The sequence below is a fragment of the Pavona decussata genome, unplaced genomic scaffold, assembly GCF_977016875.1.
Source record: "Pavona decussata unplaced genomic scaffold, jaPavDecu1.1 SCAFFOLD_1, whole genome shotgun sequence".
NCBI lineage: Eukaryota > Metazoa > Cnidaria > Anthozoa > Scleractinia > Agariciidae > Pavona > Pavona decussata.
The window spans coordinates 580126-593235 of record NW_028145425.1 but is presented as its reverse complement, the minus strand read 5'-3'; the positions used below and the strand labels follow the sequence as shown (position 1 = coordinate 593235).

Below are 13110 nucleotides of genomic sequence, written 5' to 3'. Positions count from 1 at the left end.
TAAGAGAAATTAAAACTCACGGAATTTTTCTCTTTTTTTGATTCAGTAGAGAGAATTGAAATTATACCGAGCTTGACAACCAATATGGTCTTTCTTACGATAATTCCTTTACAATTATTAGAGACCCTCTTTACAGTTGACGATTGAGGTGACCAGAATATAAATAGAAGCAGTTTGCATAAGATGACAGTTTCGGCCTGGTTTCGGACGATAGAGGTGATTATTAACCAGCTTTCTATGGAGGTCACTTTTACGGTAATTATACAAAGAGAATTTCCCATTTCCTTCAAAGGGGACTTAGTATCCATTGAAAACCAAAAGGGAATACTGAAAGTAACAGCAAAAATAAGTTTATTTCAACTCATAACGTGAAATACAACTAATTTAGGGACGGACCATTAGAAAAGTGATGGGGGGGGGGGGGGGGTGGGGAAAATACAAAAAAAAAAAAAATTCGTGCAAGCCAAAATGCCCGAATAAAAAAAATTCTTGCAAGCCGAGACGGAAGAAAAAAAATTCTTGCAGAAGGAGATTAAAGAATTAATATAAAAAATACCTTTTAGTGTTTTAGTGACAGAAAATATCTTCCAGAATGCCCCCAAATGGCCTTTTTAATGTTTTGAAAATCTAAATTTTGGCTGGAATTTACCCTTACTACAACTCAGTATTTTGTTTTGTGTTTGTAACTGGTAGTAAACCCAATAATCACGAGCAATAGGTCAATTAGTTTTGAAGAAAAACAATTTTGTCAGTAAAACGCTTCCAGCATATCTGCTTATCCATAAAGCGCTTTGTAGTTTTATTCGTTGGGCGACAGAGTGCTTTATGGTTACAAAATTTAAAAAACTGTGTCATTTTCAAGAAGTCCTGTTAAACGTTTGTAGGAGCATCTAGATTGAAGGGCAAGTGTTCACTTAATACACCACAAAATACTCTGTGGCTCATTGTCAATACCACAAAGTGCTCTGTAGGCAAATTAAAACCGCACAAAGTGCTTTGTGATCTGGTGGTCGAAAGTACCTTGTATCTTGTGAATGACTTGCTGTTTACTGAAGGATTAAGGCGGTCAATAATCGACATAGTTTTAAAATAATTTATGTTTAAAGCTTTTACTGCAAAAATCAGGATGTAGGACAAATTTGCTTCCAATATAGTACGGAGAACCCTTTCTATTAAAGACGCACATCGTCGGAACCGACTCCAACTGTCTGGCTTAGAGAGGTTTCCGGCTTATGGAGAGTAGAGGTATTAAGGTGACACCAGTAATACTGAGATAACAAGCTGAACCGATGCATAACTGGGACTACACGCGGCTGTATTACATCTGTCTGAGGTCGTTGAAACTACGAACTGGGACAGAATCAATATTGGAAAATGGATTGTTTTTTTGTGCGTCAGATTTGAAACCCTCAAGGCCCTTACTATTCTCAACGCATTTAGTTATGTAAAAGAGTATCCATGTAATATCAAGCAAAAACATTAACAATCCCACCATGAATTTGACTTTTAAATTTTAAGTAAATTGAGATTAAACTACTACTTGAAGTGTTTGTTATGAAATATTTCATAAGATTTGAAAAAATTTGAATCAATTGTTATTAAAATGTGTTGAAAAGTAAACAATCAATAAACAGACAGTTCATGAAATTTGATTTAAATTATTTTAAAATGATGACCAGTCTTTTATTTAAGTATGAGGCTGATTTTACTACCAGCACTAGATACTACTTAGACACTAATTTCGTTGTTTTTGTTTAGTTTTGACCATTATGCTGTAATTTTTAGATATTGTCTCAGGGGTTAAAGGTAATCATTCCAAGCCCACAAGTACAACTTTTTTAAAAAATCCTTTATTTAAAGTTTTTTTTTCTGGAAAACAACCACAACAAAAAAATTCGTGCAGAGGGTATCAACCGAAAACAAAATTCCTGCACATGCACTGAGCAAAAAAAAAAAAAAAAAAATTCCTGCAAACTGAAAATCCCCCCCCCCCCCCCCCCACTTTCTTCACTTTTCTAATGGTCCGTCCCTTAATCCTCCATGTTGTCGGGCTATGATTGTCAAGGTAACGGCTTATTCGTACTGGTCAGCGGAAAAATCAAGATGGCGGAACAAAATGGCGGGAGATCGGCTTGACAGTTATGGGACGATTTCAGAGGCAATTACTGGAGCAGGCGGCTGTCAAGAACGAATTTCAACTACACTAGAGAATTACCTGTGAAACTACGAACTTTAGAGACAGTAGTGAAGCGTTTTTAAGCTGTACCATGAATCGAAGAAACCTTCGGATACCAAGCAGTAAGTGTTATGTATTTTAATATATATTTTTTATTTTTTCCGAAATTTTGAGGGGTCCAGAAGGGGGTCCAGAAGGGGGGGTCCAGGTTTTGTCTACACCCTGATCTCATAATTCGTGACGTGAATTGCGAGCCGCAAGTATCGTACGCATATTCCATCTTCCTTGAGTGGGAAAGAGTTTGAATCAGACCTTGAAACTGGGAACAAATAAAGTTCTTTTCTTCGTCTTTCGAGATATGAGATTTAATTTAGAGAACATCACATGCCAGAAACACTTTTATTTTAATGAAAATAGGCATTAGTTTCAAGGCCATTTTGAGGAGCGTCGGTACACAAATCTGCATGCTTTAGAAAGCAGCCAGCGAGTTTGGGATGTTTATTGTATTAATTTTCTTGTGAGATGGTTGGTCTAGGTTTGTGTAAAGTTTCAAGGACATTGAGTTATTTTACACCGTGAACGGGGCTTCGTCCTTTGACCTAACTTTTCGTGGTTTTCATCGGCCCGTGACGGCACCTAGGCCGCATTTCGAACTCTTGCAATTTTCTCAAAAAATAAAATACCTTGGAACTTTAAAATATGATTTTTTTATCCAAGGATATCTTCAGACGAAATATACGAAATTCGACCAAGTGGTCGCTGAAATGCAGTTCTCGATTCTTACAGTCAGCCGCTCTTAAAATAAATAAATTAGTTGTCATTTTCTTCTACTCTAGCCTTTATTTTCATAAAATTACGAGAAAGTTCGACTCCCTATGATATGGCCTAATTTAAGCAGGTTTCTTCATTTAGGTTTGAAATGTTCTCATGAAAATCACGATATATAATTACGATTTTATGATGCGCTTAAAATTTCAATTCTCCTTCTTCGTTAACCACCTGCGTTAACGACCGTACGTTAACAAAATAGAGGAAAAGTATAGACGTCTCGTGTCAGCGGAAAAATTATAAACCTCGTACTCATTCTCTGTTTTGATTTACTTGGGTTATTAAACTTTGACCCTGTTCGACGTATTTCACCGAGGTAAACTGTCAATATGTTTTCTCTGGTTTTGAGATTTAGGAACGTAAATTTACTTCCGTTATGTAGAATTACGCGACCGTGGAAATCCACCTTTTATTTGGCTGTCATGGAGCTTTTAATAAGGAATTTAGCCATCTTCACTGAACCAGTGGCACACATATTCTGCATGACGTGCACGTGACTGCGGTTTTCAAACGCTCGAAAGCTAAGTGGCAGCAAAAGCCATTAGATAACTGTTTGTTCGTAATAGGCTCACGTGACGTCCCCTCAGGCAAAAGTGACAACCGTGCACAAAGATTTTAAGACGGCCGTCGATAAAACCCGGAACATGGAACATTCCGGGACATCCCGGAACATCCCGGAACACGAAAAAAAAAATGATAATAATAAAAAAAATAGATAAAAAACAATGAAATAAAATAAAAGTGAAGGAAAAATGAAAAAAAGTGTGTGTTTTTTTTATATAAAATGAAATCGCATTGTATCCGAAAGAAATTCATATAAGAAGAAGAAGTACGGACAGGAGCCCATTACGGAGTAGGTGGGACGGTAGGATTAATGGGGTGTTGTAACTGACCACACTGAATGAAGGCGCAATTTGGGTTATGAGGAACTTAGGGAGCCTCCCACTTAAACTTAAATGATTGAAATTAAATGTTGACTTCAAGACGACGTTTGCATAGAGAGCGAAATTTCGCAATATATATTATCAGGTAAGGTCTTCATTAGAAGAGATGTTTTACAGTGTTTAACAATCCTTAAAGCTTAACTTCTCCGAGTCAGCGCTTTTACATTTAAGGTGGGGGTACACCCGAATTTGAGTGAAATTTGAAGAGGTTTTAAGGATGGATAGAAGAAAGACGGTGATTTTTGGAACACTAACAGACAGTTGATACCCACGCAAGAGCACCCCGAGTTTCTAGTGGACTAACTTGGTATCCGTCTATTAATTATTAACTACAAATCCTAATTTTAAAACTTCCCTAAATCTTCAATATTTCTTGTTTCTCTTAATTTTACTACTCTTTTGAGAAAAACTATCTCCTCCCAAATATACCTAAAAATCACCCAAAAATTTACAAAACAACCCAAAACATTGATTTGTGTAATGAGCATAGGGTTTTTGTATTGCTTGAAACGCGAACGAGATATTTCCGTTGGACCGATTTTAAGCGGCGTGAAAACGGCTTTCAGGTAGACCCCCTCCTTAAATTACTCCTACAACGTAATACCTTCGTAATGAAAAACGACCCTCATGGTGAATTGAAAAGAAGATATTTAAACTTTCCATGAATGACGCACATAAAAACAACGTCTTCTATCAATTTGTGATTAACAAGGATAAGTCCTGTTCAAATTTAAGTGCGCTTTTGACCGCGGAAGCCTTTTTTTGTGTGAAGTAGTGCATAGATTTTGACCACTTTTTGCTGAATAGGGTGAGGCTGGTCTGGAATTGGATATAATTTTCACGTTGGAAGGCCTAACGAAGTCCTACTCACATGTTTGACATTCATATCGGTCTTTGAACCAATTTAGCTTCTTGTATGTTTGTAGCGGGTTAACATGATCATTTGGAGAATTTGGATGGTATGCAATTGACAAGAAGGTCGTGTCTGAAATAGGTTAGGAAAAATCACATATTTTGGTGTGGAATTAGGCAAGAGTTTCAAGAAGCGCTCTACCCCCGGTTGCAAGATGTAGGTGAAGCCATAATTATTTGTCAGTAAAAGACGCCTGACCGTCTCTGTGTCTTAACAATAAGAGGACTGTTATTTACGGCTAAAGAAAATACGCTACTTTGGCTTGTTTGGAGCTTCAAAACCCCTTCCATTTACCGGATAATTGGTTTTGAAACAGGGATTTTGCGCAAAACGAAAGGAGAAAATACGATGGAGGCCGGAGGGTGTTCTGTGCTCCTTCGCGTATTCCAGCTGAGCTTGAAATGATCCATTTCTGGCGCAGCGGACGATAAACACTTTCGCGCAAAATGAAAGGAGAAAATACCATGAAGAAACGCCTGAGGGTGTTTCGTGCTCATTCGCGTATTCCAGCCGAGTTGGAAATGATCCATTTCTGGTGCAGCGGACGATAAACAGGTGCTGCAAATGGCGGGAAAGTACTTGCGCTTTCATTCAGTGTGGTCAGGTACAACACATTTATCCTACCGTCCCACCTACTCCATACTTCTTCTTATATGAATTTCCTTCGGATACAATGTAATTTCATTTTATATATAAAAAAAAAAAAAAAACACTTTTTTTCTCATTTTTCCTTAATTTTTATTTTATTTCATTGTTTTTTATCTTAATTTTTTTTATTATTATCATTTTTTTTTTCGTGTTCCGGGATGTTCCGGAATGTTCCGGAATGTTCCGGGATGTTCCGGAATGTTCCATGTTCCTGGTTTTATCGACGGCCTTTTAAGACAAAGGCGAAGTACTTCAATCAGCGTGCATCAACAATGACCACAACATAATTAAGTAAAAATCCATTTTGTGACATCTTAATTGCTGCAAAATGCATTTCAGTTACCTCGCTATAAGTTATACAGCTCGCCCGCCGCAGCTCGAATGCCGCTTTAATGAAACGATTGCGTTGTCATTGCCAAGCATCGTCCGTTGACAAAAGAAAACATTCCATCAATGCGTGACTGAATAATTCCACCGGTTTCGATGAACAGGATAGTTCAAATTTTTGCTTTCAATATCACGAAATGGGAAAGTTCTCTTCCTTAACTCTCACCTTCACGGTCACGTTTTAGGTTTTCTTCCCTGGATCCAAAATTGCAATTGCATAGGGCCTTGCTGCCCATTCGCGGTATTATTATTGACTGTGGAAGCAAGCAAGTCAAGATTGATGATGACATATGCAGATTAAGGTTTACACGCTTACTAAGAGTTGACTTAAATTCTTACAACCTGACAACAAAAACTGTTTTGTTTTACTGCGGCCAGATAAGATTGAGAATATATAAACTCTCAGTAGATAAAACTCGTTAAACAGTTCTCATTTTAATTTCACGCCTACGATGCATAAAATTTCTTTTGAAGAACCCGTTGCATTGGCTCCAATCATTTTGATTCCACACTTGATTAAATCACCGGCGCTTCGCGCCGACGGCCAAAATAGCGCGCAAATTACAACTAGAAACGGACCTGTAATAAACAACCAAGATATTGCCAGATAGAGAAAAGATTGCGAATATATTTGGCTTTTACAGCTTTAGTCATTTGGCTACTGTAAGGACATTCGAGATCGACAAAGGTTATTTGGCCACCGCATAAGGGTTCGAAAGCAAAGGATAGTTTGCACGCGACAGTAGCTGTACTGTATCTTGTTAAACTTGCTCCAAATCCTCACGAACTGCCTTATATAATTTCATAGTTTCGTAACATAACGTAAGCTGATTATTTAGTCAATCTAAATACAACAAATTTTCTCCTCGAACATTTTCACGAAGGAGTATTTGTTTATTTCTGACAGTTATATCTACGTCTCATTTCCATTGTGACGGCTTTAATTGGCTTGTCAAAGGGACTTCAATGAACTGTTGCCAAGTCATCAGATTCCTTAGAAGCTATTGAAAGTGAAAGTGAAAACCGCTACACTTACTGCTAATGTTTATTTTTTTCGCCGGTTCCTGCCTTTTTCCGGCATAATACTCTCGAAACTGCCCGCAACTATGCTGATGTATCATATAAGGACCTTTCAAATAATGACGTTAAACTGCAGGTTTGGGCGTTCTCAAGGAAAAAATACTGAAAGTGTCGTAAGAGGTAGATTTTTAGAAAGTGTTGTAATCTGAAAATAATTTGGCGTTCCCGGGAAATTTCCCCCAAAATAAGTTATCTCTCTATAAGTACTAAATAAATCCCGTTGTTTCAGTTAAACCGCATCAGTCGCGATAAAGGTCTTGTAGTGAAAAGTGAGGATCAAAAACTATCCAAAACTGACCTATTTTACAAATCTTTCAAATGGATGTACTAAGGATCTTGGTGAGTTATACTTGAACCTAATTTCTGACCTTTAAAATGATGACAACTTGATGATAAATACTACAGGATTTCAGTATCAGTTTGACGAATTTAATACGTTAGCGTTGAGGCTGACTCATGTTCACACTGAACTATTTTACAGTATGGAATTTCTCGTGAAGGACGGGATTTACAAGTACTTCTATTTAACGGCTTATTTTTAAATCGCTTGACACAAAATACACATAGACACAAGATCTTCAATTATTTTCGTCATAATATTACAATTTTAAACAAATATCGGACGATGGAATAGGCTTGGCTTCACCGCATATGCATCGTCACTTTCGATCATGCTATGCACTGATTTCCGTTGCTGTCATTAAAAACCTTACGCTTAACTAACTTGGGTATTTTTCTTTTCTTTTTTTTTGTTCAGGTTCTTGTGGTTTCTACGTTTTGTCAAGGAGTTTCGCTTGGTGATTCCTCTGAGAAAACATTCCAAGTTACTGTGCAATCCTTTGAACGCGAGCACAGAGCGAAAAGTTTTCTTAAGTGTGAAAAACGACCAGAAAGTGGGAACGTATTCAGAATTTCGTTCACTGGAAAAAAAGATGAACCTGGCTCAAGTAAGCAGTATATTTTGGTTTCTCTATTTTCTAAACTCTTTTCTAATGATCACTGTGTCGAAAACTGGTCCAAATAATTTCAGCGGGAACACAAAGTCATCACATGCCCACAGCAAAAACAATTGAGTCTACAGAAATGTTGCTTGCCCCACAATCAAACGTCTAGTGAGAATGATCGCCATTTCAGAGTAGCAGTCGTCAGCATTACACTTCGAAATCCACTGTAAGAGATCATGATCGAAAATTAAGCGTCTCCTTAGAATATTCTCAAATGCTTGGTAAGCATATTTTCATCCGTCCAGAAAAAAAAATTTCGGGCATCAATGTGCGTCACAGTGTAAAGTTACCATAGCAATAACCCTTTTGAATTTGGGGGTTTTTCTTTTCCTCCCCCCCCCCCCTTCTCTCTCTCTCTCTCTCCTCTCTCTCTCTCTCTCTCTCTCTCTCTCTCTCTCTCTCTCTCTCTCTCTCTCTCTCTCTCTCTCTCTCTCTCTCTCTCTCTCTCTCTCTCTCTCTCTCTCTTTTTTAAATTTTTTTTTAAAGAATCCAGGCCTGGAAATACCTGGGTGATGGCTATTTTCGGTTACCTAGAGTTTATAACGTGATCTGGCCAATCTTCCTTCATATCACCCGAACAGCCGTAGAAAACATAAAGGGCCAGTTATTTAAACAGAGTCTAACTTAGGCCGCGACAATCAATGAGCCTCCAAGTCTGTTTATCAGTGGTTTATTTTAAGTAGATCATAGTTTTCTAGTCTGGGATGCAAGCCTTTTTTTTTGTTAGTGTCAGCAGCAGACAATGTTTAGATATGACTGTTGGCAAAATTGAAAATGGTTTAGAACGTGGTCTTGTGAAACACCGTCTAAGCTGTCTTTTGAAAACTGACCCAGAGGATTTACAGGGTCGTTCTTCAAATAAAATTTAAGGAGATTAACCTTCAGACTTTAAAGACCATAGCATATATTGTTCTCCATTACCACTAAGTACTTTTCGAACAACGCACGATGTCGGGTACAGTTAATTATTAGTACAATCTGGTTTCCAATGCGCATGCGTGGGCGTCTTGTTTCACTTTTTGTTATATTTGTTTTCTCTGTTGCTTACTATCAAGGTTTAATCGGCTTGATTAGTTTTATTAGATATTTTGGTGCGTAGTATGGCTACATATTCCTAATCGTTGCTTATATTTCCTTCAATACCAGTTGTTTGTATTTTGATAACTACCCTCAAAATGCAAACAGCCCGCTGCTATAAAAAATTTTAATCATGATTCTAGCCTACACCAAAAACGCCTCTTACAAAGATACATTTCTCTCTGGCCGACTTGGCGTAGACTCAGTTTTATTTTCAGGGCTTCTTCCTTTTGGAGGGTTGCTGCTTTCGGGGGTTTATTATTTAGAATAACTAGTTTTATCACTCCGCCGAGGGGTTGGGGGAGGGGAGATGAATCTTTTCCGTGCGAACGGGACTTTGGGCGTGATGCTCAACGAATTTGCCTATAAATTCTGAAGGTCTCTGAAGAGTCGGTTAGCCGAGAAGAAATGCCGCATCAGGCTGGCCACGAACATTTCACAAGTATTTGACAATTTTTCAATTCTTTATTGTATTAATTAGAAAGTGTTTGGAAATGGGAATGGCTGGGTAAAACTTTGAAAATAAGCCCCGCTAAATTCTATTGTTTGTTGCGGTGTTGTGGTGTTCGGTTCGGATAATGTCCTCGCACTCAGGGCTTTTCGAGGGAGGCTGGATAAAAGGAATACAAAGAAGCCTACTGAATCTCTGCTATAATATTTAAATGTAACTAAAAGCTTTGACACTGCCTTGAATCATTATGAGCGAGAGCAAAAACTGGGCAAATCGTTTTCATAGTTTGGAAATGTAACGTGTATTCCTGTGTTGTAAGACGAAGTTAGCTTGTAATGCTCTTATCCCGTTCTTGGACCTTGTTCATTTTAATTGTGGTTAATTCCGCAGGGTTTATCTACACAATGAAGTGGACGCCTTCTGGAAACAAACAAACAATGGACTTCACTTTACGACCTGCCCGATTTCCAGGGTACATTCTGACTGTGGAGGATGGAAAGCTTGTGCTGAAGGTATGGATGTTTCGGTCAAAATTTCTTCACACACATTCGCATAAGGGGAACTGACCACGAGGTTTGGTCAAGGAAAAAAAAGAACTTTTCAAATTCAAAAAAAAAAAAAAAAAAAGACATGTCATCTCAGTAGAGACTTCAGTTTCCGTCAATATTATTATTTCTTTTTTCGCAGAATTCATCAAGTGTCAACCCAATTAGAAATGACCACAAATTCGAGAAGAACCAAGTTTCTTTGAATTACCGCAATGTTAAGGCCAACTACGACATCATCAGGACTCGTTCGAGGCCTCCCGCGGTACTTAGAAGCAGCAAATCTGGACAAGCGACCTTCGGCAAGTGGAAGAATTGGAAGGACTCTCAGATCTGGTTCAAAATACAAAACAATTGACGCATGATCTTTACCACATCACATACATGCAACCATTTGTCATCCAGTCATCTGTGTAAACGACTTGCAACTTGAACAGTTTTTAGAATCAACACACTGTTTTTGAAAAGGCACTATTCATCCCATCCCTGGGAAACTTAAAAGGGAATAATGTGGGCTCGTAACCCTCCCCCCTCATCCTCCTCTTTCCCCTGGGGTGGAGGGCTTTTCAAGCGAGGTTGTAGAACTAGAATGAAAAGGCTTCTACGGCATTTTCTACTAGATGAAAATGCGATGGAATTTATTGTACGAGCCACTCAATTTCCAGACTTTGTACATTTTGACTTTGGAGGTTCGCGGCAGCGTCACCCACCTCCTCTCTCTCTCCCAGGATTGAAAAAAGGCGATCTTAAGATGAGATTCGCCTTTTATTTTTTCTTCGTTCTCCTGGGTCTCTCATCTTGTTCCATGGTCTATGCATATGCCAAATCGACGGCAGTTTTTTATGGCCTACACTCAGTTATAGGCCATGGAATGACGTCATAAAATGTTCAAAACTCAAGTGGAACCATGAGAGAGCCGCAGGCGAGTGTTTTCACTGCCAAGTTTAGCGCTTAGCAGTAACTTAGCTTTAAGACGATGCCTACCAATACCGAAGTATTTTTGCGCGGCTTATGACTATGCGGAAAAAGCAGATCTTAGCAAGGGCTATGGAAATCCAAAACGAAAATTAGGGGTAAGCAAAAGGAACAAGAAAAAAGGAACAAGAATTATTCTAAAAGGCAGTAAAGTACAAAGCAATGTATGGCGTTTTTTTTTTTAAAATAGAAGATTTATTATCTCTGAAAAATGCATGGTTACCCCCAGTTTTCTTTTTGGATACCAAAAGCACTTGCTAAGTCAGTTCTGCTTTCTCCGTATAGTTTTACACCGAGCAAAAATATCCCTGTATTAGTAGACACCACCCATAGGAAACCCGAGTATCTAGAGATGCGCAGAACGTCTGCGCAGTAACAAAAGTAGGCACTGTAATTAAAGACGCCCATCGACACATTTCCTGAAAAAAAATACTATGATGAAGCTTATGTCGAACAATCACGTCGTCAAATCAATTTTTGAGTATAACGAACAATGAAAAATGAAAATGCAAAAAATATCTTTTCTATTCTTTGTATGTGTTGTAAGAAAAACAAAGACCCTGCACGCGCGTTATAAATTTTGATATATTTTCTAGCCGCACTCAGCCAATTAACAACGTGAAATGACCAAATCCAAGGTTTTGTGGAGAACGTGAACACTCGACGGCGAAATTTTACATTCTCTGTCTCTTCTTGAACACTGTTCCCACCCGTTCACCTGGATAGTTCAGCCACATTTTACAAGTTAAATGAATTGGAATAATCGCAAAGAAGCACTAGTGACGCGAAATAATGTTTTTAAACGACGATTTCGTTGGCGTTGCCGTCGGGTTCCTTAAGTTCCCTATTTAATTACCATTTATAGCGACTCAGTGTTTTTTATAAATAGCTGTCAGAGCCTAATTGTTCAAAGCCCAATTAAGCTAATCCTGGGTTAACGTGAACTTTGATTCGATTATATTAACTAATCCGTAAGGATTCGTCCAAAAGATTTTGTCTCTTAGTTTTGCCTTAGACTTTTCTTTCCCACTAGCTTAAAATTAGCCTTTAAAATCATTTTTAATGAGCGAGCTGAAAACCTCGATTAACTTTTCATCGTGGATTAGCGTCAATCGGCTTTTGAATAACCTGGCCCTGCTGATTAGTTGGCTTAATCGTTAGTTATCAACGTCCATTTTCTCCTAACAACGTCAAAATCGAATGAAACATAATGTTGTGAGAATAAATGAATGATCAAAAAGATAAAATGTCTTGAAGTTTAAATGAATTCTCCCGAAATAGTGCCATACGAAATATGTGAGGAGAGTGAGGACAAAATGTATATTAATACTGGGTTTTAAAGAACTGAATTATATCAACTCGTTAATTCAGAATTTGATGTAATCATATTTGTGTAGCAGCTACAGTAACGTTATTATAAAAGCTTGTTAGAATTTTTTCTTTCAACCCGTAATTATAAATACGGTAGTTAATCAATTTTCTTCTTTTGTGTTTAATTCTTGTAAAGTTGTGTACAGAAATAAAGTGTTGATTTTGAAAGTCTGGCAGTACACAGAACTTAACAACATGACTCGTGGCCTGTTCGTGTTTGATATGTCTTTGTCGTCTTTACTATTATAAAAACTTTTTGACTAAGATACCAGAGAGCATATTGACTACCGCGTACTCAATTGGCTACTCAGACATCGGATAGTATTTAAATTTTACTATGAGCTCGTCAGCTCAAAAAAGCACTGTTTAGGCCCCGGATGGTAGGAACAGTCAGCCATACTCTCCATACCACGAGGCGATCGTTGTCAGTCAGTATCGTCCTGGCGAACCCGAGGGGAGGGGGGGGGGTGGTACTGCCTTATATGGGCTATATAGGTATATGTTGACCCAACGGGTATGGTTTTTGCACCTGTTTTGGCCATAAATAGGGTATCTATTTGTACACTATAGTCTTGAATTCGTTTTTTTGGAAGAACCTACTTCTTCATCATGATGTTTACGGCAACTGTGTACGTGCCGCAAAGGCTTGTCACGCGCCGGGCTCCAGGGGTTTTTGAACTGTAACCTGCGATCCGACGTTCTTGTTTTCGG

General features: G+C 38.2%; 1 protein-coding gene across 1 annotated transcript; it reads left to right on the top strand.

Moving 5' to 3' along the window:
* The first annotated feature begins 7206 nt into the window (after positions 1 to 7206).
* Positions 7207 to 10795, top strand: LOC146490113 (uncharacterized). Its single transcript, XM_085104840.1, has 4 exons — positions 7207 to 7315; positions 7734 to 7923; positions 9899 to 10020; positions 10196 to 10795. The coding sequence occupies exons 1-4, from the start codon at positions 7295 to 7297 to the stop codon at positions 10409 to 10411; spliced, it is 549 nt and encodes a 182-aa protein (XP_084960966.1). The 5' UTR covers positions 7207 to 7294; the 3' UTR covers positions 10412 to 10795.
* Positions 10796 to 13110: the final 2315 nt, after the last annotated feature.